The 24,932-nt window shown below is 49.0% G+C and overlaps 1 protein-coding gene across 4 annotated transcripts in view; it reads right to left on the bottom strand.

The window, feature by feature from the left end:
• Positions 1-6,491: 6,491 nt before the first annotated feature.
• Positions 6,492-24,932, bottom strand: part of ZNF488 (zinc finger protein 488) — a 40,427-nt gene continuing 21,986 nt past the window's right edge. For all 4 annotated transcript variants that reach the window (XM_038410544.2, XM_038410547.2, XM_038410545.2 and 1 more), the window contains 3 exons: positions 21,194-21,416; positions 10,559-10,787; positions 6,492-7,904 (listed from right to left, as the gene is read on the bottom strand). In XM_038410544.2, coding sequence (XP_038266472.1) covers positions 6,742-7,904; positions 10,559-10,787; positions 21,194-21,409 — 1,608 coding nt within the window. In that variant the 5' untranslated portion in view covers positions 21,410-21,416 and the 3' untranslated portion in view covers positions 6,492-6,741. The remainder of the gene's footprint in view (positions 7,905-10,558; positions 10,788-21,193; positions 21,417-24,932) is intronic.

Here is a 24,932-nt window from a genome sequence, read left to right as displayed (position 1 = left end):
AGTCTGCTATAGACCACCGGACCAGGGGGATGAGGTGGATGAGGCTTTCTTCCGGCAACTCACGGAAGCTACTAGATCGCATGCCCTGATTCTCATGGGTGACTTTAATTTTCCTGATATCTGCTGGGAGAGCAATACAGCGGTGCATAGACAATCCAGGAAGTTTTTGGAAAGCGTAGGGGACAATTTCCTGGTGCAAGTGCTAGGGGAGCCAACTAGGGGGAGCGCTTTTCTTGACCTGCTGCTCACAAACCGGGTAGAATTAGTGGGGGAAGCAAAAGTGGATGGGAATCTGGGAGGCAGTGACCATGAGTTGGTTGAGTTCAGGATCCTGACGCAGGGAAGAAAGGTAAGCAGCAGGATACGGACCCTGGACTTCAGGAAAGCAGACTTTGACTCCCTCAGGGAACAGATGGCCAGGATCCCCTGGGGGACTAACATGAAAGGGAAGGGAGTCCAGGAGAGCTGGCTGTATTTCAAGGAATCCCTGTTGAGGTTACAGGGACAAACCATCCCGATGAGTCGAAAGAATAGTAAATATGGCAGGCGACCAGCTTGGCTTAATGGTGAAATCCTAGCGGATCTTAAACATAAAAAAGAAGCTTACAAGAAGTGGAAGGTTGGACATATGACCAGGGAAGAGTATAAAAATATTGCTCGGGCATGTAGGAAAGATATCAGGAGGGCCAAATCGCACCTGGAGCTGCAGCTAGCAAGAGATGTCAAGAGTAACAAGAAGGGTTTCTTCAGGTATGTTGGCAACAAGAAGAAAGCCAAGGAAAGTGTGGGCCCCTTACTGAATGAGGGAGGCAAGCTAGTGACAGAGGATGTGGAAAAAGCTAATGTACTCAATGCTTTTTTTGCCTCTGTTTTCACTAACAAGGTCAGCTCCCAGACTGCTGTGCTGGGCAACACAAAATGGGGAAGAGATGGCCAGCCCTCTGTAGAGATAGAGGTGGTTAGGGACTATTTAGAAAAGCTGGACGTGCACAAGTCCATGGGGCCGGACGAATTGCATCCGAGAGTGCTGAAGGAATTGGCGGCTGTGATTGCAGAGCCCTTGGCCATTATCTTTGAAAACTCGTGGCGAACGGGGGAAGTCCCGGATGACTGGAAAAAGGCTAATGTAGTGCCCATCTTTAAAAAAGGGAAGAAGGAGGATCCTGGGAACTACAGGCCGGTCAGCCTCACCTCAGTCCCTGGAAAAATCATGGAGCAGGTCCTCAAAGAATCAATCCTGAAGCACTTAGAGGAGAGGAAAGTGATCAGGAACAGTCAGCATGGATTCACCAAGGGAAGGTCATGCCTGACTAATCTAATCGCCTTTTATGATGAGATTACTGGTTCTGTGGATGAAGGGAAAGCAGTGGATGTATTGTTTCTTGACTTTAGCAAAGCTTTTGACACGGTCTCCCACAGCATTCTTGTCAGCAAGTTAAGGAAGTATGGGCTGGATGAATGCACTATAAGGTGGGTAGAAAGCTGGCTAGATTGTCGGGCTCAACGGGTAGTGATCAATGGCTCCATGTCTAGTTGGCAGCCGGTGTCAAGTGGAGTGCCCCAGGGGTCGGTCCTGGGGCCCGTTTTGTTCAATATCTTCATAAATGATCTGGAGGATGGTGTGGATTGCACTCTCAGCAAATTTGCGGATGATACTAAACTGGGAGGAGTGGTAGATACGCTGGAGGGGAGGGATAGGATACAGAAGGACCTAGACAAATTGGAGGATTGGGCCAAAAGAAATCTAATGAGGTTCAATAAGGATAAGTGCAGGGTCCTGCACTTAGGATGGAAGAATCCAATGCACCGCTACAGACTAGGGACCGAATGGCTTGGCAGCAGTTCTGCGGAAAAGGACCTAGGGGTGACAGTGGACGAGAAGCTGGATATGAGTCAGCAGTGTGCCCTTGTTGCCAAGAAGGCCAATGGCATTTTGGGATGTATAAGTAGGGGCATAGCGAGCAGATCGAGGGACGTGATCGTTCCCCTCTATTCGACACTGGTGAGGCCTCATCTGGAGTACTGTGTCCAGTTTTGGGCCCCACACTACAGGAAGGATGTGGATAAATTGGAAAGAGTACAACGAAGGGCAACGAAAATGATTAGGGGTCTAGAGCACATGACTTATGAGGAGAGGCTGAGGGAGCTGGGATTGTTTAGTCTGCAGAAGAGAAGAATGAGGGGGGATTTGATAGCTGCTTTCAACTACCTGAAAGGGGGTTTCAAAGAGGATGGCTCTAGACTGTTCTCAATGGTAGCAGATGACAGAACGAGGAGTAATGGTCTCAAGTTGCAATGGGGGAGGTTTAGATTGGATATTAGGAAAAACTTTTTCACTAAGAGGGTGGTGAAACACTGGAATGCGTTACCTAGGGAGGTGGTAGAATCTCCTTCCTTAGAGGTTTTTAAGGTCAGGCTTGACAAAGCCCTGGCTGGGATGATTTAACTGGGACTTGGTCCTGCTTTGAGCAGGGGGTTGGACTAGATGACCTTCTGGGGTCCCTTCCAACCCTGATATTCTATGATTCTATGATTATGTTAGCAGGCTGAGACAAGAGGCTCTTTAAGCATGGGTGCGTGAGGAAAGATGTGGTCCCTCCTTGTACTGGGAGCTTTATGTGTAAGCTCATTGTGCATACTGGGGCTTCACCAGTGCTCTCTCTTATCAGCACAGATGGGACTGACAACTGAGCTGGGACCATGAAGTCTCTCATCGGTCAATGGTTTGTGTGCACTCCAGCCCTCCTCAAGAGAGTACTGCTGCTTGTGCTTGAAAATAACCATGTACTTTGGTTGACTCAATGTCTGAGATATTGATCACTATTTGCTCTAGCTGCCAATAAGCAAGGGCAACACAGCAGAGATCTGCAGTCTGGGTCCTCCCTATGTGCAAGAGGAAAACTCACAATCCTCACATGCCAGGGGGCTGCTTTCACTCACCCTTTCACAGGGGAGGAGGGACAAGAGGAGTAAACGCTGACCAAAATCATCCTAGCACTTGTTGGTTTTAAATTCTGGATTGCAAGCTGCTTCTGCCACTATTCAGATCTGGTTCTATTTTCTATTGGTGTATCTAATATAGGGAGACCAGATAGCAAGTGTGAAAAATCAGGACAGGGGAGGGGTGCCTATATAAAAAAAAGCCCTGAATATCGGGACTGTCCCTATAAAATCAGGACATCCGGTCACCCTAGTCTAATAGATGGAACTTCAGTGGAGCCATATTCCACCAGACTGTGCAGTACTATTGAAACTTAACAGCGTTGTGAAATTAGGTCAATTTCACTGGAATTCCATTGAAGGGAAAACAATTTCCAACATCCCGGTTCACGATCTTCAAAATGAACCATTTCAGGTTTTTATTTAGAAATGACTTGTCACTTCAATTGTTTTTCTGTTGTATCATATTGCATATTGTACTGCAATATGCAACATTTTTAAAAGTTAACATGGCCATTAAATATTTTGAACGACTCCAAATGCTTTTTTTTCCCCCTGGAATTTTGAAATTGCTGGGTTTTGTTCTGATTTGGAACACAGCCAAATTTCAAAACTTCAAAGTCCTTCATAAAGTGGAACTTCTGTCTCCCTCTCACCCCCTTCTAATACTGGAGGTATTTACACAGTGCTAATGGCTGAGTTCCTATGGGCAAGGGATTCCTACAAACGGGTTAGCTAAAATATGATTTTTCTCCTAAAAGAAAACGGCATTGCATAACCTGTGAAGAAAAGTCTTCAGGGCATCCAAGATGCAGGGCCTTACAGAATCTGGCCCTTTGAGCTGGTATTGAAGCAATTCCCCAGCACAGGGGTAGAGAGCAGTGTGCAGCTGGAGGTGCTGACTTCCTTGTGACATGCAAGACCAAGGATCTAACCACATGGTCATTGAAGATCCAGGATTTTTTTTTTTTTACAAGAGCGTGAGAAAATGTTAAGTCACAACTGCACCAAATGGCCTTTGTCTTACTTATCCTGGGCCGAATCTGATCTCAAAGACGCAGATGTCAATCCAGAATAGCACCCTGGATTTCAGAGGAATTATTCCTGGGTTTGCACTGGGGTAAGTGAGATCAGAAGCCATAATCCTCCTCATATATAAAGGCTTCTACACTACTGAGTTCTTCATTACGCTTTTTGGATTTTGGCTTTTCCTTCACAGGCCAGCTCCCAGCTAAAGCCAGACAGAGCTAAATTTGGCCCAGAAAACTTAGACATGAATAAATTCCTTATGTGATTAATTTCATTGGACACAGACGTTAGAGGTGGAAAAGATGTGGGGGGTGGGGGGGGGGGGGAAATCACATCTCACCCTGCCCAATGCAGGATTATTTCCTGCACTGCATATTCAGTTTTAAATGACTCCAGGAACAGAGCTTCCACCACATCCCTTGGAAGACGGCTCTACAGTCCAACAGACCTCCCAGCCTCAATTTGCTTCCTCTCCGTTCTAGAGCATAAGTTGCAAGCTGTCACATGTAATCATTCCCTTGCCTTATATTGGGTAAAGCCTGGGCCTGTCTAGCTTGGTTTTTGGCCTGCGTTTATATGGATGGGAAACTTCCACCCATGAACGCTGGGAAAAAGACACCCCCTGATTCATGGAACTCTCTCAAGAGCTGACAGGGAGTGTAATAGCATATTGGATCCAACTGTCAGCCACCTAGGCCTTCACAGGTGTGCTCCTGACCACTCCGAATTTCCCAGTGACATCAAGGGAGATCGATTGCTGAGTCACTTGCCCTATATACTTCAGTGGGACTCCTTCAGTTAAGACACCAGGTGCAGCTCTGGTTCCCTGGCTCCCGCAGACTATAGTACAAACAGAAAGGGTTCAGAGACAGGCAGCCAGAATTAGTGGCCTGGAAATATCACCATCTGAAGAGAGACTGAATAAGCCGGAACTGTTTGTCTTAGACAGGAGATGAGTAAGAGGGGATGTGATAAAGGGATTCAACATCATGTGTGGTATAAAGAGGACCGAGTACTTATTTTTAACTTTGGCATAATACGAGGGCAAGGGGCCACGCAGTGAAACTGAAAGATGACAGATGTAAAAACTGATCAAAGAAAACACTTATTTTAAAAACACAACATACCATTAGCCCATGGAACTCACTGCCACAAGATAAAGGTCAAGAGCTGAGCAGACCTAAACACTGACAGCCTATAGTGAAACCAGCCACAGTACCATGAGGTAGCATTTCTTTTCATATGGGACCTAGCCCTCATGTTTCAGGGAATAAACTGAGCACTAATTGATGGGGGCTGGAATAAAGTTCCCCAGCAGCAGGTTTTTCCATAACTGTCCATTACTGGGAGTTTAACACCTTCTGAACAAACAACTGTCCCATGTCGGAAATGGGCTATTGGTCTAGACACTCTGCTCCAGAGCAACAATTGCTATATTTCCTTATTACTTTGCAAAAGAACTGCTAGCAGTAGAAGGCCCGTAACTCAGAACTGAGCAGTTCTGATTCCATCTAGCAGAGGGCACTGGTGACACATTCACCCTGGCCAGGGCATTAACATGGCCAGTAGTGAACAATGGACCAAATTCTGCCTCCATTGTATCTGTACAAACCCAGTGAAGTTATTGGAATTTCATGGCTGAATTTGGGCCTGTGTCTATTTGGTAACAGTGAGCACAAGCCACAACATAGAGATCTGGATCTCGGTTTAAAGAAAGATGTTTCAGAATTTGCAGAGTATGAACAGAACCCAGATCTGCTGATGTTCAATCACATCATCTTGTGAGTTTGGTTTGGTCCATTACAGAAGAGGGGTGTTTACGCAATTCAGACGGTGTTTGGATCACAACTCCCTTCAACAGCCCTGGGGCAGGCCAGAATCGAGGTTTTGTTTCAAGCTGATCACTGTAATCAAGTATGTCTACTCCCTTTACACAACCCAAGCTAGGAAAGTGGCACCCTCTAGAGTCTGGTCCACATAAGAGGATAAAAGTCTACTACATCTGTCAGCAAATGGTGTTATTCCTTTAGTTTAAGTATTTGAGTCTGAAGCTTTTTAATGCTGAGTGTCCCAGGTTCAAGCCTGCTGGCACTCAACCAGCCCCTGTTACTAGAGGTGGGTGAAAATTTTCTGTCAAATACTAAATTCACTGAAAAATGGAGTTTCGGTGCAACCAAAACACTTGACAAATTTGGGTTGAATTCAATGAATAATTTTGGCCAAATAAAAAATGAGGAAACATTTTTTTCAAAAAAGTCAAAACGTCATTTCAAACCAATGTTGGAACGTTTTGTTCAACCCAAAGAAAGCGTTTTCATTTTTTTGTTTTGGGGAGAAAAATGGGGAAAAAATCAGTTTTAGTACACAACTAATTGATTTTTTTTCAGATGATTAAAAAAAATCAATTATTGGCTCAGCTCTAATTGTTACGTCTGCATATAACAGCATATCTCACACGCGGCTACGACAGATTGTTGTCTGTAAAGCAGCAGCTTCTAGCCTAAATTAATAAAACATTTCAATTAATTTCATCATTTTATTTCCTCAAAAATATACCAACAAGCGCTTGGCTGCATTTTCAAAACTGACGACCCCTTGGTCTCATGTAAACATATTTTTGTGAAGCATCGATTATAAATTATTGTAAACAGCTGTTTCCTATAAGAAATTAATTTAAACACTGGAAAAAATAATAATGATACCAACTAACGTTTTCCCTCCCCACCCCCGCACCCACAACACAGTCCTGTAGTCAGATCAATCTACCCAGCTCTAATTATGAGAGGTCATGTGTCGGGATAGATGGTGCCGTTCCCGAAAGTACTCGTGGCAGATTGGACACGTCAGTGTCTCCTCCCGTCTCCTCTTGCACTGAGACTCTGCCGAGGAGTAGTCCTTTTTGTGATGGGACCGCATGTGGAAGACTAAGTCGGACGTCATGCGGAAGGAGAGGCTGCATTTTGCGCACCAATTCTGGGCGGCCACCCCGAAGGACGTGAAGGTGGGCGGCAGTAGAGTCAAGGAGGAAGAGGAGGAGGTGGTAGTGGTGGTGGTTTGCAGCTGCCCCCCAGTTGGTTTTGGCCACGGTTCTGAGGTATATGGGAAAGCGTTGCTCCGGCTGATGCTCATCTGCAGTGCCTGAGAATTACACAAGTCACCAACAAAGAACTTGGAATTCAAAAGGTTGCCGTAGCACATGACATCTGCTGTGGTGATGAAGCCAGACAACTCCCCCAGGCTCTTCGGTAGCTCATTCATGGGATGGGAAGAATTCCCAGCAGGCCTGTCCACCAGACACTTGGTTGGCTTGCTAAAAGCACTTTTCTGTTCCCCCTGGGCTTGGGTGGGCCATACGAAGGAGAATGCGCTACCTGAGGAGTTCAGTACCATGTCTTTGGGCATCTGCTCTTTACCAAACTGGCCCAGGCCACTCCCTTGCTCCACCTCCTTCGCTCTCTCATTCCTCAACCGGTCCTTCATCCTCCTGACCTCGGTGAAAGCACTCTGTTTCTGTTCCAAGGCATCCTTCTTCGCCGACAGCTTCCCTGAGCTGAGCTTCCAGACAGAGCCAGCCAAGGTGTGTTCCCCCAGCGCCTCCTCCTTGCCCCCATAGCTTTGAGCTTCCCCCAGGTTATTTGTCTTCTCCAGCAACACAGTTTTTCTGCTCCTGCTGTTCTCTGCCTCTTCCAACTTTGTTCTCTTCTCCCCTGACAGCCCACGGGAGTCATCTCTCCGCATGGCTATTTTGACCTCCAGATCCCTTGCCAGGCTGTGGAAGTTTGTGGCCTGCTCAGGCAAGTGGCCCTTCCAAGCCTTCTGCTCCTGGAGATTTCTCCACAGTGGGGCGTTCTTCTCTGGGACACAGAGGAAGCGGACATGGGCCAGATAGGAGTGCCCGCCTTTAAAGGCCTGCTCGCATTCCGGGCACCTGAGCTCTGTGGAAACAGAAAATAGCCATTGAGTCTTGTGTAGTCAGAGTCCCGCCTGCTCCTAAGGCCTGGCTGCTCTCACTGACACTAGTCTACACAGGAGCAAATCCATTGCTGGGTCACTGGGGTCAAGCTAACTGGAGTGCAGGGTCAGGTCCCATCTTGCCACTGGAGGCACCTTGCATACATTTCCTTCCATACACTCCACAGTCCGATGCTGGCTGCTGAGTTGTGTGCTCACAGCAGACACTGGCCTGAATCGACCCTTCAAACTCTGTGGCAGCTCAAAGCCCAAAACCCAGCTTTGCGCCTGATCTTGCCAAAAGCCAAATCATCTTTACAATGGTCTCAATGAGAAACCCAGCTCCAAGCACCCTGTGGATCCAAAACCAGAATCCAAACGTGGCTGCACCTCTCTCTACTCCATAGATCACTCGGGAAGCCTGCGTACAGGGGACAGCCCTACCAGTTATATTGACAGAGTTATGCCGGTATTCTTAGAACATTCCTATTCTGGGATAAGAGGCCTTTTTTCTATTGCATTTACATCCCCTCCAAAGTGACATAAGCTAAACTGATAAAAAGGCTGTCTTATACTGGATGTCTTTGTGGGAGGTGGTTATACCAATATAACTCTACTGCTTTAAATTCACACCTTAGGTTATATCAAAAAAAGTTCCCACTTTGAGTTGGTGTGATAGGGCCCTCAATGGCCGCGAAGCCTAGTGGCTAGATCGTTGGTTAGGGGGGCTGTAGGGAGACCTGAGCCCTCCTTCTCCCTCAGGTCCTGGCCCAGGGTCCTGTGTCGCTCAACCCCTAAACAGGGGAGATGGCTCTTTCTCCCAGCTGTGGCAGGGGGTATTCAGGGCCTGTTTTCCTGGCCTTCTCCATATGCAAGTCCTTTTAGTTTGCGGCGTGGCCCCACTAGTCCAGTTGCCCAGGGCCATCCCTACCCATACACAAAGCACGCAGCTGCACAGGGCACCAGGAAATTTGGGGCACCAAATTTCCTGATGCCCTTTGCAGCTGCGTGCCGCTCTAGCCCTTGCTCTGCCTCTTCCCCGTGGCCCCGTCACTGATCCACCCCCAGCCTCTTCCCACCCCTGCTTCGTGCCACTCCCACTCCACCCCTTCCTTAAAGCCCCTTCCCCTGCTCCGCCCCAGCCCCACTCCCACTCCCCTGAGGACTGCAGCAGGGGTCGGGCCAGCACTCACTGGCAGCAGTAAGGGCAGCGACCCGCCCCCAGCCCCGCTCCCAGCCGTGCTGCTGGTGAGTGCTGGGGCACAGCTCCCCCCTGCCCCCCAAGTCCCAAGGCTGGGAGCCAGGGGGGCAGAGCGGAGCGGGCTGGGGCCGGGTCACTCCACTTCCCACCGCCTCGTGAGTGCAGAGCCGGGCCAGCCCCAACCCGGTCCCAACCTGCTCTGCTCCGCTGGCTCATACTGGGGAGAGATTTCCCCCCTGCCCTCCAAGCCAGTCCCCCGTGGAGGCCTGGGAGCCCACCCACCCACATGGGGGGGGGGCTGTGTAGGGCACCAAAATGGCCTTGACTGAGCCAGGCTCCCTTCTTTTCTCCCCCCTCCAGGCCTGGCATTGGCTGCAGATATAACGGGGTGGGGCTATCTGAACCCAAAAAGAAAAGGAGTACTTGTGGCACCTTAGAGACTAACAAATTTATTTGAGCATAAGCTTTCATGAGCTACAGTTCACTTCATCGGATGCATATCTGAACCCAGAGATTTTCTTTAACCCCTGCTATGCCCGGCAGCAATCTTTCTGCTCCTTCACAGTTGGTAAATTTCCAGGCCACTATAACCAATTTTAAACCACTCTAAGTGTGTCTACACACACACAAGTTGCACTGGTTTCACTAAAATCAGTTTGAAAGCAGACTGGGTGCAGACTCCTGTGTGTACACACTTCTATCAGTTTAAAATGGGTTATAGCAGACAGCAAATTTACTAACACAAGCTATCATGCTACAAGCCAGATTTAAATTAATTCAAGACCCTCCACACTGGGTTTAGCACCAATTTGACAAAGTCCATTTAAATATCACACCATAAGTTACACTACAGCCTTGTCAATCTTTCCCTAATGTGCAGTGTGTTTCTTTAAAAGATTGTATTGCTTTCTGTGTTACTCATTTTCAAAGCAATTCATGGAGTATAAGTGAATCTCTCCCAGCCAAATGTGTTCCCAAGAGCCCCTGAGAATCAGGACCATCTGCACTTACCCAGGTCTCAGCTAATTTAAGCAGATTGAGCTCTATCAAGAAGTGTTCAGCCCATGAGCTGTTTTCTGTAGCCCAGTTCAGTTACATCATTCGAGCTCACCTCTGACCCTAGGGCAGCACACCCGAACCCCTAGGCTCGAGCGGCTAGCCCAAGTCTCCGCCAGAGCAGCTATCCTTAGTGAGCTAGCTCAAGCCCTGTTAGCACAAGACTGTCAACCATGGCTGGAAGACTCCGTTCATTGACTCCAGTTCAGTGCACCAATAAAAAGATTTGCTTTTAACTGCCCAGCCCTGAAAGCCCAGCCTGGGATCTGAGAGTCAAGCTGGTCTCTTCCCCGCTTGCCCAGCATCACCTGTAACAAAGATCTTGCTCTCAGTGATACCCGCACAACCTCAGCATCTGGCAATTTTCCCTTCAGTACTCACCAGTTTGGAGAGTCCTGGCTTTGATGGCGCTGAAACCCAGGAGCCTGGAAAGTTCCTCATCGTACCACACAAGGAGCTCCTCGTTCTTGCCTATTTTCCTAGTAGATCGATAATACAACTGGCTGTTTTTTAAGTAGGCTTCCAAGTTCTGTTCCTTGCTATTGGCAGCTGCTTGAACAAGCCTCATCCAGGGCAGTCCAGCGGGGCTATGCACCGAGGTGACATCTACCTGTTAGACACAAGGCAAAAAGGGAGACAATAGGGACCAAGGATGCATAAATTCATCAACTCTCTCAGCAAAGGCTGTCCTTTCTTGTCTTGTACGTGATCCAATATGTAAGGGCTGTGGCCCCGACGCAGCAAACGCTTACACAATGGGTCTGATCACAGTGTCTGCAGCCTTCCTGAACTACACCTCACGCCCATGGGACCACAGAGCCTGCAGCCGTGGGAAGGCTGACGAGATGGTGGGACCATCTGCATCAGCCCATGGAGCAGGACAGAGACACCAGATCGCGGCAGGCAGCACCCTCTTAAATGACGGAGAATCCTGTGCTGTCCTGCTCAAAGAGTGACTCCCCCTGCCCCGATAGCCACCCTCTCTCCCTGCCCTGCTGCTCCCACTCCGCCTCTCTCCAATCTTCTTCTGCAGCATATGTGCTCCCAGCCCTGACACAGTCATTTGGGAAATCTCACCTGCCCACTTTCCTCTCTCTTCAGGCTGCGAAGAGAAGGAGCCTCCCCAATACACACAAACACACACACAAGGTTCTTCCTCCATAATTTCAGTATTGTTCCATCTCCAACAGGCCATGTCAGGGCAGGGCTGTCTTCAAATGATTGTGACACTGCTGTTAGTTTGCTGCTCTGGGACAGCAGCTCTTTCCAGACCTGACACCCTCACTACACCTAACACACCGTTGTCACGATATATACCCATAAGGTGGCATGTAATATATCACTGGACAACTAATAACTCACTGATCATTAATATTCTTGCATGGTACATGTAGAGGGTCTGTACAAAGAGTTATGGATGTGTTCTTGGATTACATTATTAAAATATGTTTGGCAAGCAGTGCATAAGTCCAGCCTGCGCTAGACAAAGGAATGAGTATCTGATTGACAGGCAGGGAACACAAAGGTATGTTTAAACAAAGCCATCAGCCTCACGAGTGTGGGAGATAGCCTCCAGATTATAAAATCAGGGGGCCTGAACCTCAGCTGAGAAGTAATTGAATCAGCTGATTACACACAAGATTACTGTATTATAAAAGTGCATCAAGTCAGGTCTTTTCTGAAAACTAATGACACACTAGTGATTAATATCACTGTGAAATGTCTGTATTAACACTCCATGAGGAATTATGGCTACTCACTGATGTTACGCTTTAAAGTCTGTGACCACAGGGAGAAACTGGCTCACACAGGTAATTCTAACCCAGCCACTACCCACCCTCCCAACTGGCAGCTGGCTCCTGCAGTCCCCATGCCAGCCCAGCTTCCAGCTTCCTCTGTCAGTCCAGCCCTCCAATCTCTCCTGGCCAGCCTTGGCCATTTTACTCAGAGCTCCCTGTGCTTCCTACTCCCCACCTGACTGGCTGCCTGGCCTCTCTGCTGCTCTCCAGCGCCCACTCCCCTGGCAGCATTCAGATCCCCACCGCTACCAGAAATGCAGACCTCCCTGCCCCTGCAGAACTCCTTCCCTGAGAGGCTCTCGGATCACCTCACTGCCCAGTCATTCAGCCTCACTCACACCACACCTGCCCACTCCAAGATAGGCCAAGACCATTATCCTTGTGGTACAGATGGGGAAGCTGAGGGAGATGAGGTGACTTGTCAGTGACAGAGCTGGGAACTCAAGATTCCTGGTCTGCTCTCTAGTCAATAAGCCTCGATCCAGAAAGCGTGAGTATGGTATACCAGATAGAAATCAGAAAGTCCATTACATTGTTCTCTGTCGTCAATTCACTCCAGAAGAGAAAGTCATAGAGAAATTAATGTAAAATGATAACCTCTCCCTAGGCTATAATGAACAAGCCTATAGAATTTAATTAATAACTAGATCCCTGCCCACTGAATCCTATAGGACAGTTCAAAACCCTAACAGAATTTATCTCATTCTCCATTAAATTATGGAGGGCTTCAGAATTATTACTGCAGAACTCTATTAAACATCTGTAGATTTCTTTGGATTTCATCTCTACTAATGCCTACAGAGCTTGTCCGTACAGGATACTATTAAATACAACTAATAAGCACTTATACTTTGCTCTCCAGCTTCAGAAATGGTGCAGTTTATTGATATTTTTGCATCAAGTAAAAAATTAAAATTTATTTCAAGGTATCCATAAAGGACAAGCACTAAACAACTGAACACTGCAGACTCAATTATTTCTGAAATAATGTGGTATCGCCTAGTGATTCTCAACCAGGGGTCTGGGGCCCCCTCCGCGGCTGCAAGCAAGTTTCAGGGGGTCTGTCAAATGGGTCCAGTGTTAGACTCGCTGTGGCCCAGGGCAGAAAGCCGAAACCCCACTGCATGGGGCTGACACCTGGAGCCCTGAGCCCCACCACCTGGGGCTGAAGCAGAAGCCTGAGCAACTTTGCTTTGCAATGCCCCCTGTGGCATGGGGCCCCGGGCAATTGCCCTGCTTACTACCAGCTAACACCGGCGCTGGCTTTTATATGCAGAAAAACAATTGTTGTGGCATAGGTGAGCCATGGAGTTTTTATAGCATATCGTGGGGGCCTCAGAAAGTAAAAGACTGACAATCCCTGGTATAGCTGGTAACAGCTAATTATAATATGCGTGCAATATTACATACAACCCCCCCTCATACAAAAAGATTTATATTTAGGTTAGAAAGTCAAGCAATCAAAAGTTAAAAAATGCCAGAATTTAAGGTATTTAATGTTACCTGTGCAATCTTAACTCCGCCCCCTTGCACATCTGCATTATGATACGCTCTTTAATTACATGATCTCATACTATTTTTTCCGCAAGACCCCTGCTCATTCGGTGCACAAGATGGATGATGCTCTGAGAATGACACAACTATTCAAAATTACTTTTATACTCATTGCTTTATGTGCGGCCCCTGCCTTATTCACTGCACGCCATTCTAAACTTGCACTGAATAGGGAATTATTAGTTTCCTCATGGGCTTTCCTTTGGGGCTCATCACAGCAGTATCTAAGCTTAACGAATATTAATTGCAAGTTAGAGAGGGTTTCTACTGTTTGGAAACAGAGGCATAAAGTGATTAAGGACATTTGAAAAAAAAAAAAAGTCTGCTAATTTTTGAGCGCCTCAGTGGTTTTGAAAGAGAGACGTTTGAAATGAAGCATATTTAGTAATAAGAATGATTTTAAATTTCACCCCAAGTGATTTCTCTCTCGGTTTCTCCACTAAGTGCCTTGCAGCTATGCCATGGGGTTTTGTAGGAGAAACAGGGTTTTGGACATCGCTTCTCTGTTTTTACTCCTTGGAATGCAAGCAAAAGCATGAGCACATTAGCAGCTTGGCCAGAAGAATGAACTATTAAGAGGCAAAAAGAAAAGGAGTACTTGTGGCACCTTAGAAACGAACACATTTATTTGAGCATAAGCTTTTGTGAGCTACTGCTCACTTCATCGGATGCATTCCTCATGAAGTTGATAGATTTCAATCGAGCAGCAGCGAACCAGCGGAGCAGCGGGGACAGCAGAGCAGCTCACAGCAGGAGTTTGCCTGGGAGTTCGCCTGGAGTGAGCCCAGTGAGGCTACATCTTGCCAACGTCTCTGAGGAAGCTCATAGTAGGTAGGTGATATGGAAGGGGGGGGTTCAGCTGTTGTGACCTGCACTGGATGTGCCATGTTTGTCTTTCTTCCACAGGACAGAAGCGACTTTGTCTGTACAAAGTGCAAGCTGGTCTCCATATTGGAAGAAAAGATTGAAGGTCTGGAGCAACAGGTAACGACCCTGCGTTGTATACGAGAGACTGAGGATTTTCTGGACCAAACTCAGGATAGCCTTCTAGGGGCACAAAGCTCTAAAGATATAGAGCAGGTTGCACAGAGGAGCCAAGAGGCCAGTGAAGAAGCTTGGCAACATGTGACCTCCAGAAGAGGTAAGCGGAATGTCCGGGTTCCAGTAACACAGACACAGGTAACTAACCGCTTTCATGTTCTCTCCACAGGTACCATTGCGGAGAGTGGACCAGATGATATGTCTGGGGGGAGAAAGCAGAAGGAGACTCCGCTGGTTGGGAGGCATGAGATGCGATGTCCTGAGGTTGGGGGTTCCACGACCACCACTCCCAAGAGGAGAAGGCGGGTGGTGGTGGTCGGGGACTCTCTCCTCCGGGGGACTGAGTCATCTATCTGCCGCCCTGACCGGGAAAACCGAGAAGTCTGCTGCTTGCCAGGGGCTAAGATTCGTGATGTGACGGAGAGACTGCCGAGACTCATCAAGCCCTCGGATCGCTACCCCTTCCTGCTTCTCCACGTGGGCACCAATGATACTGCCAAGAATGACCTTGAGCGGATCACTGCGGACTACGTGGCTCTGGGAAGAAGGATAAAGGAGTTGGAGGCGCAAGTGGTGTTCTCGTCCATCCTCCCCGTGGAAGGAAAAGGCCTGGGTAGGGACCGTCGAATCGTGGAGGTCAACGAATGGCTACGCAGGTGGTGTCGGAGAGAAGGCTTTGGATTCTTTGACCATGGGATGGTGTTCCATGAAGGAGGAGTGCTGGGCAGAGACGGGCTCCATCTTACGAAGAGAGGGAAGAACATCTTTGCCAGCAGGCTGGCTAACCTAGTGAGGAGGGCTTTAAACTAGGTTCACCGGGGGAAGGAGACCAAAGCCCTGAGGTAAGTGGGAAAGCGGGATACCGGGAGGAAGCACAGGCAGGAATGTCTGTGAGGGGAGGGCTCCTGCCTCATACTGGGAATGAGGGGCGATCAACAGGTTATCTCAAGTGCTTATATACAAATGCACAAAGCCTTGGAAACAAGCAGGGAGAACTGGAGGTCCTGGTGATGTCAAGGAATTATGACGTGATTGGAATAACAGAGACTTGGTGGGATAACTCACATGACTGGAGTACAGTCATGGATGGTTATAAACTGTTCAGGAAGGACAGGCAGGGCAGAAAAGGTGGGGGGGTAGCACTGTATGTAAGGGAGCAGTATGACTGCTCAGAGCTCCGGTACGAAACTGTGGAAAAACCTGAGTGTCTCTGGATTAAGTTTAGAAGTGTGTGCAACAAGAGTGATGTCATGGTGGGAGTCTGCTATAGACCACCGGACCAGGGGGATGAGGTGGATGAGGCTTTCTTCCGGCAACTCACGGAAGCTACTAGATCGCATGGCCTGATTCTCATGGGTGACTTTAATTTTCCTGATATCTGCTGGGAGAGCAATACAGCGGTGCATAGACAATCCAGGAAGTTTTTGGAAAGCGTAGGGGACAATTTCCTGGTGCAAGTGCTAGGGGAGCCAACTAGGGGGAGCGCTTTTCTTGACCTGCTGCTCACAAACCGGGTAGAATTAGTGGGGGAAGCAAAAGTGGATGGGAATCTGGGAGGCAGTGACCATGAGTTGGTTGAGTTCAGGATCCTGACGCAGGGAAGAAAGGTAAGCAGCAGGATACGGACCCTGGACTTCAGGAAAGCAGACTTTGACTCCCTCAGGGAACAGATGGCCAGGATCCCCTGGGGGACTAACATGAAAGGGAAGGGAGTCCAGGAGAGCTGGCTGTATTTCAAGGAATCCCTGTTGAGGTTACAGGGACAAACCATCCCGATGACTCGAAAGAATAGTAAATATGGCAGGCGACCAGCTTGGCTTAATGGTGAAATCCTAGCGGATCTTAAACATAAAAAAGAAGCTTACAAGAAGTGGAAGGTTGGACATATGACCAGGGAAGAGTATAAAAATATTGCTCGGGCATGTAGGAAAGATATCAGGAGGGCCAAATCGCACCTGGAGCTGCAGCTAGCAAGAGATGTCAAGAGTAACAAGAAGGGTTTCTTCAGGTATGTTGGCAACAAGAAGAAAGCCAAGGAAAGTGTGGGCCCCTTACTGAATGAGGGAGGCAAGCTAGTGACAGAGGATGTGGAAAAAGCTAATGTACTCAATGCTTTTTTTGCCTCTGTTTTCACTAACAAGGTCAGCTCCCAGACTGCTGTGCTGGGCATCACAAAATGGGGAAGAGATGGCCAGCCCTCTGTAGAGATAGAGGTGGTTAGGGACTATTTAGAAAAGCTGGACGTGCACAAGTCCATGGGGCCGGACGAATTGCATCCGAGAGTGCTGAGGGAATTGGCGGCTGTGATTGCAGAGCCCTTGGCCATTATCTTTGAAAACTCGTGGCGAACGGGGGAAGTCCCGGATGACTGGAAAAAGGCTAATGTAGTGCCCATCTTTAAAAAAGGGAAGAAGGAGGATCCTGGGAACTACAGGCCGGTCAGCCTCACCTCAGTCCCTGGAAAAATCATGGAGCAGGTCCTCAAAGAATCAATCCTGAAGCACTTAGAGGAGAGGAAAGTGATCAGGAACAGTCAGCATGGATTCACCAAGGGAAGGTCATGCCTGACTAATCTAATCGCCTTTTATGATGAGTTTACTGGTTCTGTGGATGAAGGGAAAGCAGTGGATGTATTGTTTCTTGACTTTAGCAAAGCTTTTGACACGGTCTCCCACAGCATTCTTGTCAGCAAGTTAAGGAAGTATGGGCTGGATGAATGCACTATAAGGTGGGTAGAAAGCTGGCTAGATTGTCGGGCTCAACGGGTAGTGATCAATGGCTCCATGTCTAGTTGGCAGCCGGTGTCAAGTGGAGTGCCCCAGGGGTCGGTCCTGGGGCCCGTTTTGTTCAATATCTTCATAAATGATCTGGAGGATGGTGTGGATTGCACTCTCAGCAAATTTGCGGATGATACTAAACTGGGAGGAGTGGTAGATACGCTGGAGGGGAGGGATAGGATACAGAAGGACCTAGACAAATTGGAAGATTGGGCCAAAAGAAATCTAATGAGGTTCAATAAGGATAAGTGCAGGACCCTGCACTTAGGATGGAAGAATCCAATGCACCGCTACAGACTAGGGACCGAATGGCTCGGCAGCAGTTCTGCGGAAAAGGACCTAGGGGTGACAGTGGACGAGAAGCTGGATATGAGTCAGCAGTGTGCCCTTGTTGCCAAGAAGGCCAATGGCATTTTGGGATGTATAAGTAGGGGCATAGCGAGCAGATCGAGGGACGTGATCGTTCCCCTCTATTCGACACTGGTGAGGCCTCATCTGGAGTACTGTGTCCAGTTTTGGGCCCCACACTACAAGAAGGATGTGGATAAATTGGAAAGAGTACAGCGAAGGGCAACAAAAATGATTAGGGGTCTAGAGCACATGACTTATGAGGAGAGGCTGAGGGAGCTGGGATTGTTTAGTCTGCAGAAGAGAAGAATGAGGGGGGATTTGATAGCTGCTTTCAACTACCTGAAAGGGGGTTTCAAAGAGGATGGCTCTAGACTGTTCTCAATGGTAGCAGATGACAGAACGAGGAGTAATGGTCTCAAGTTGCAATGGGGGAGGTTTAGATTGGATATTAGGAAAAACTTTTTCACTAAGAGGGTGGTGAAACACTGGAATGCGTTACCTAGGGATGTGGTAGAATCTCCTTCCTTAGAGGTTTTTAAGGTCAGGCTTGACAAAGCCCTGGCTAGGATGATTTAACTGGGACTTGGTCCTGCTTTGAGCAGGGGGTTGGACTAGATGACCTTCTGGGGTCCCTTCCAACCCTGATATTCTATGATTCTATGATTTCCACTCCATACGGCTAAATTCAGTGCCTTGCATAATGACAGGTTGCAGAGTAGCAGCTGTGTTAGTCTGTATTTGCAAAAAGAAAAGGAGTACTTGTGGCACCTTAGAAACTAACAAATTTATTTGAGCATAAGCTTTCGTGAGCTACATCCGATGAATGCATCCGATGAAGTGAGCTGTAGCTCACGAAAGCTTATGCTCTAATAAATTTGTTAGTCTCTAAGGTGCCACTCCTGTTCTTTTTGCGAATACAGACTAACACAGCTGCTACTCTGAAACCTGTTAAGAGACAATTAGTGTAAGAGTTAATTAGTGTAAGGGAGAGAATAAATTAACATGCCCTGCAACCAGTTCTCTTTAAACTATATGGTACTTAATGATGATTGACAAATATGGAAGTCTGATGCCCCCAGTGGTTGTAACTAATAGCTAGGACAAAGGCTGTCACTAATTAAGGCCTTGTTGTCAGAAGTGCCCCGCACCGACTTCCCACTCTGAGCACAGTCAACGGATGCGCAGGATCTCTGGAAATTAGGCCCTAAGAGAGAGGGCTGAACACATGGAAAGGGGACAGGGAATAAGTGAGAGCACAGGACAGAGCAGAAGAGACATCAAAGCCTAGCTCAGGCTGTTTTGGTCTGCATGTGGATGTACTGCAGCGCCAAAGCCCAGCTCCTCTGCTTATGGGTCCTTTGGACGTGTGTGTACCTCTCTTGTGGAGGGAAGGGGAAGGCCTCAGTGGCCCAGAGAGGCTCAATTGCAACTCCACTATAAAGAAGTGTGGCTTTCAAGGCCCCTCGGGGAGGGAAGAGAAGAGATCTTTCAGGAGAAGGCAGCCGGCAAAGGACACTGTAAGCGGCTGGGCATGGGGCAGGTTGGGTTTAGCAGGCCCGACTGATTTACAGATGGCTGGGAGGGGGACATGGGGTAGATCAAGCTGAGGGAACCCTGTTATTTCTTAGGTCTGGGGTGCAGAAAACATCAAGGGAACTTGTTAAATTGAGGGTCCTGGGACTCCATGGAGGTGACCCACTAAAAAAACAGCAAGGGGAGAAGAAAAGCGGATTCCCTTTGGGACTCAGAGCTAAAGGCTCTCCAGTTGGATAGTCACCGGGCCAGAGACTGAGCGTGAGAATGACTCCATAGCCTGATGGGTAGGGCACTTCCCTTGGGTATAGGCCCCATGACACAGGCCTCCTGCTCCAATAGTTATTTAATTGTTTAGATACAGTGGAGCAGCTCTATGAGACACTGAGTGAGAAAGCCTTCACACTGGAATACCCTATCGCTCAATGATAGGGCACTCATGTGAGAGGTGACAGAGCCTGGTTCAAATCCCTTCTCCCCAGGCAGAGGGAAGAATTAAAGCCAGGTCTCCTCCACCCTTTGTTTCTTTTTGCTTTTGTCCAAATGCACAAATGTGGAAATGTCTCAGCTTCCAGAGGTTTGGGTTTTGTGATGCTGCAAGGTTCCGATTCACAATTGGCTGGCAATTTTTGTTTTGACTTCTCACTTCGCTGGAATATTTCATAAAACACTGGTTTGGGTTTGACCCAAATGATTTGTTATTTCTCTAAACTGCCAGCGAAACAAGAAATCCCTTATTCACCCAGCGCCTGTCACAACTCCCAGCCAAAATGCCCACGAAGTGTAACCCCTGCTAGTACTATGTGCCTGTGCCACCCTCTAATAGCTGGTCCATGTAACTTAAGAGCCTACTCCACATTGTCAGGAACTCAGGCAAAGGCTGTGTGTGCAATACAAGAGTGGGTGAGTGAGGTCTGTGGCCTGCAATGTGCCAGAGATCAGAACAGATGAGCTTGATGGTCCCTTCTGGCCTTCAAGTCTATGAGCTAGCTGCTAAAGGAGGGACTTGTTCAGCTCAAGCAGTAGCAGCTTGCATTTTGGGGGCTGAAGGTGCCAGGTTCAACCCCCCCACCCCCAACAGCACGAAAGGGGCTGGTTATGCAATGGGGAACACCCTGGCTACCGTGGAAAGGGAAGTGTGTTCAGCCCAGGTGTGTCAGCTGACATGGTTGCTAAGAGACAATAGGGATTTAAGACGCTGCTCTGGCCCTACAACCCAGAGCTGAGCCTCACCCTGCCAGCCCCCGGCCACTCCAGGGGCATCTTTCTCCAGACAGCCCAAAAAGCAGCCTGAGAGGTCCGGTCCTGGAGTCCAAACACATGCAAACAGCCCTGACTCCTCCCTCCTGGTGCCCAGGCCCCCTCCAGAGATCTAATCTGGCTGCTAGAGGCAAAAGCAAAGGGGAGGAGACCCCCCATGGGGCTGCAGCTCCCCCCGCAGTGCAAGGAGAGACAGGGTGGAGAAGCGTGCTCTGCTCACTCCTATTCTCTGTTTGGACAGGAGCGGCCTGGGCCCATTCTTAGACTTCAAACCGCGGCCCCGGAGCCACTCGCTCTCCCTCGGGGATGGCAGGCAGTCCCTGCAATGGGATAGTGTGACCCCTCCTCAGCCCTGCCAAGCCCTCTTGGATGTTCATCTCCGAGTGAAGACGTGCCCCTCATTCCCCCCCATCCCAGATCAGTTCAGCAGCAGGTCCAGGGTGTCTCGGCATGGGACGGTACTCATGCTTTGGGCTCTTTCCCCCACAGAGAACAGTCCTTGCTGGGATCCCCTCAGAATCCAGCCTCCAGGTCAGCACCGCGCTGGGCCAGTTTCCCCTCTTGGCAGAGCTATTAGCTGTGCCGAACTAGGGATAAAACTATATTCCATGCCAACGCCACCGGCTGAGAAGAGCAATCCGGAGCGGGCGGGGAGAGGAGACAACCTTTCTAATACAATATAAAATACCAGGCTCTCCTACCTTAAATACATAATGGATATTTCTTCTCTCAGAGCATTTCAGGGCAATAAAAGCAACAGTGTCCAACAAGGTGTTCTGCAGCATACACGGTCCGAAACTGGCTTCCTCTGGGATGTCTTGAGTGGTATGGACCGTTGCAAATACATCTGGGAAATGATGGTGCAGGAGCTTGTTGTCACTCATCCAGAGGAGTTTAGGGCAAGATGTCAGTTCCATCCTCAATCTGCAACAAAGCAAGGAATCATTTACACTGGGGATAGGAAATTGAAGGGGGGAAGGGGGTTAATACCACAAAGGCTGTAAGGAATTGGAATTGAATTATAACCGGATGGGATCTTTAAAGCTACTTTAAAGCTACTGTGACCAACGCATTGGCATTGGTGGAGATTGCCTGGCACATGGGAGCTTGCGGCTTTATTGATATCTAGCCCAGAAAGAGACAAGCTATTCCGCACTAAAGCAGCAATCTTAATCTGGTGAATAAACCAGTCTATTTTTTCCAGGGCGCTCAGTCAGCTGCTCCCACGGTCCAGTAGCTCCCACAATGCTGACTGCTTATACCCAGGACTATGAAGCTTTGGGCACAGTAGGGAAAATCTCCAGTTGATGAAAAGAAAGCCAAGCTAGTCCACCCTAATCTCAGCCCTGTCTATTACAGGATCATAGGCTGCCGGACTTTCTCAAGACACAGTCATTGTCCGCTTCCGCCCCCCAAAATGGAAATGCTGGGATTGTTCCAAATGCTTGTGGCTTTTCTTCATCAACTGAAGATTTCTCCCACTGTGTGTGCTGCCTTTTATGTCTTGTTTGTACTTTGTAGGGTGTGAGCCCCAGTGTCCTGGCCAGATTCAGCCAGGGAAATTACAGTCCATTACCTAAGATGCCCCTTTCTTTCCTGGCCTGCTTTGTTGAGCCTTGATGCTGTGTGCTGTTAAATGGCTGCCATGCTGCACCCCTGAGGGGCTGCATTTCAATTTACATTCGATTAGTTAGTAAATAAAGTGATGTGAGATCCTTCTCGGTTAGCGTGAAAGGCACGGTGTAAATTAGAGGTAGAGAAGCAGCAGTGGGTTTTGGTTTGGCAGAACCTTCTCAGTCCAGGTTTGGATTTTGCAGAACCAAACTAGGAATGGTTTAGATCCGAGGTGGGCAAACTACGACCCGCGGACCATATCCAGCCCGCGGGACCCTCCTACCCGGCCCTTGAACTCCCGGCCTGGGAGGCTCGCCCCTGGCTCCTCTCCCACTGTTCCCCCTCCCCCCCACAGCCTCAGCTCACTGGTCCACCAATGCAATACTCTGGGCGGTGGGGCTGTGAGCTCCTGGGGCAGCGCAGCTGCAGAGCCCGGCCTGACCCGGTGCTCTGTGCTGCACAGTGGCGTGGCTGGCTCCAGCTGGGCGGTGCGGCTGTAGTGCTGCCAGCCAGTGGTGCTCCAGGCAGCGCGGTAAGGGGGCAGGGAGCGGCGGGGGGGGGTTGGATAGAGGGCAAGGGAGTTTGGGGGGGTAGTTAGGGGGCGGGGCAGTCAGAGGGTGGGGAACAGGGGGGTTGAATGTGGGAGGGGTCCCGGGGGAGCAGTCAGGAATGAGAGGAGCGGTTGGATGGGGCAGCAGGGGGCAGTCAGGGGCGCAGGGTCCAGGGGCAGTCAGGGGACAGGGAGCAGGGGGTGGTGGATGGGGCAGGAGTCCCGGGGGTCCATCAGGGGGCGAGAAGCGGGGGGGCTGGATAGGGGGTGGGGACCAGCCCTCCATACAATTTTGGAAACCTGATGGGGCCCTCAGTCCAAAAAGTTTGCCCGCCCCTGGTTTGGATCCAGATTGCTTTCAACCTGAACACCCAGAATCCACGAGGGTTGGATAAAAGGGTTGTTTTGTCATATTTTATTCTGATTCATTTGTGGCAGTTATGAAGGGCCGGGCAGACTGTGACTCCTCTGTCTATGTCCCAACATGGCGATCTCAGACATTGCGAACAGTATAGCCGGGGCAGTATGTTCTTGCAGTTCAGCTGGCCTGCAGGTATTAGTCAATGACTAGTGGACAATGCTATAAAATGAATCAGGGCTCAGACACTCTCTCTAACACCTTGGGGCTGGGCCTGGAAATTCCACACATGGTTAGGTTGCAGGAGTGGGCCCTTTGCCATTTCAGGGTTCTGTGGGCTATTTACAGAGACACAGCTCCATCAAGCTCCCACTGAAGGCAGTGCAAAGATCCTCATTCACTCCAGGGAGAGCTAGATCAGGTCCATAAAGCAGAGAGACTGAAAGAGAACAGTAACAAGCCCTGAAGAGCTCTTGGCCTTAGAAATACTGAGATGGAAGGACAGATGAGCCAATCTAACCTCTCTCACTTTGTGCCAATGGGATTGTTTTGTTACAATGTGATTTAGAGCTTAAGCTAACGGGATGTAAAGCACTCAATACGCAAGAGAGCGGCTCTGACCCAATTCCAGTTCTACCTTGATTTAGTCAAATCAGAACAGTTTTCTCATGTAGGCAAGGTCTGCGTCCCCATCCTGCAAAGATCTTGTGCTTAATGTAATGCACTGTGAGTAAGTCTTTGCAAGATCACGGTCTATACAGACAAGATGCTAAGACAGACAGCAGATGGGAGGGGAAACAAAGGGACATGGTGGTAAAATGCCAAGTGCGCACGGTCACATGGTAGGTCAGTGGCAAGTTGGGACCAGATCCTAAGTCTCCTGACCCCCAGCACCAGAGACAACTCACACTGGTGCACGTTGCCTCTGGCTGCATTACGCTCCTCATGGCTGGTGGTGGAACTAGACTGGACAGTTGTGCTTTCAGTTGATCAGTTTCACTTCCTGGTTCCCAAATACTATCCCATGCCAGTGCTGCTGTGTTTGTGTGACACCACCACTGGGATACTATATAGCTATAGAATTTCTTTAAACACTGTTTTCATTTAAATGTGTGGGAGGACGGGGTTTATTTAATGAAAACATTCTGCTCACATTCATTTTTATAGAGCACTTCAAAAGAAAACAACAGAGCATAAAAACTTCGGCCTAAATTTCTAAAAAAAAAAAAAAAATCTGTGGGAATAAATTGTGGACCCTGGCCCAGATCCTTTGTCAGGTTACTCTCTGATCAAGGCAGGTAAATGCCACAAGCTGGGAATGGTGTTGTCTTCCTGGTATTATTCCATCTACCTACCTAAGTTCCTAGAAAACAGCTCCCCTCCCTGTGACTGGGCAGACCAGTGAGCTGGCCTGACTAATACAGTGTTGTTCCCCTTCCCATGCAATGCAGATAGCAGAGTAATCCCTAGTGAGGAGTAGGGGCGTTCCAGGGCAGGCCCGCTCCCTGGTGGAGGAATGTCACAGGCTGACTGGCCCTTTAGGGCAAGAGAAGCTCAGCCTGACCTGTGGCCTAGCAGCAACACCCCTCTCCCCTCCCCTGCAGCTGATGGTAATGTGGCAACTGAATGATAATTAGTGAGCCCAGGTGTGAAAGGGGAGGACCAGACTATACAAGCTGAGGGGGCAACTAGCTAGGGGAGGGGCAAGGTGCCCTGCTCGTGCCGGTGAGTGGGAGCTCTGAGACAGGCCTAAACAGACAGACAGACAGACAGACAGACAGACAGACAGACAGGGAGGGAGGGAGGACGGACGGACGGACGGACGGACGGACGGACGGACGGACGGACCCACCCACAGGGTGCAGGTTTGGTTTGGTTTGGTTTGGTTTCTGTGCAGGAAGCCCGGGGTGAGGGCCTG

The sequence above is a fragment of the Dermochelys coriacea genome, chromosome 7 (genome assembly GCF_009764565.3).
Source record: "Dermochelys coriacea isolate rDerCor1 chromosome 7, rDerCor1.pri.v4, whole genome shotgun sequence".
NCBI lineage: Eukaryota > Metazoa > Chordata > Testudines > Dermochelyidae > Dermochelys > Dermochelys coriacea.
This window is presented reverse-complemented; position numbering and strand designations above follow the sequence as displayed.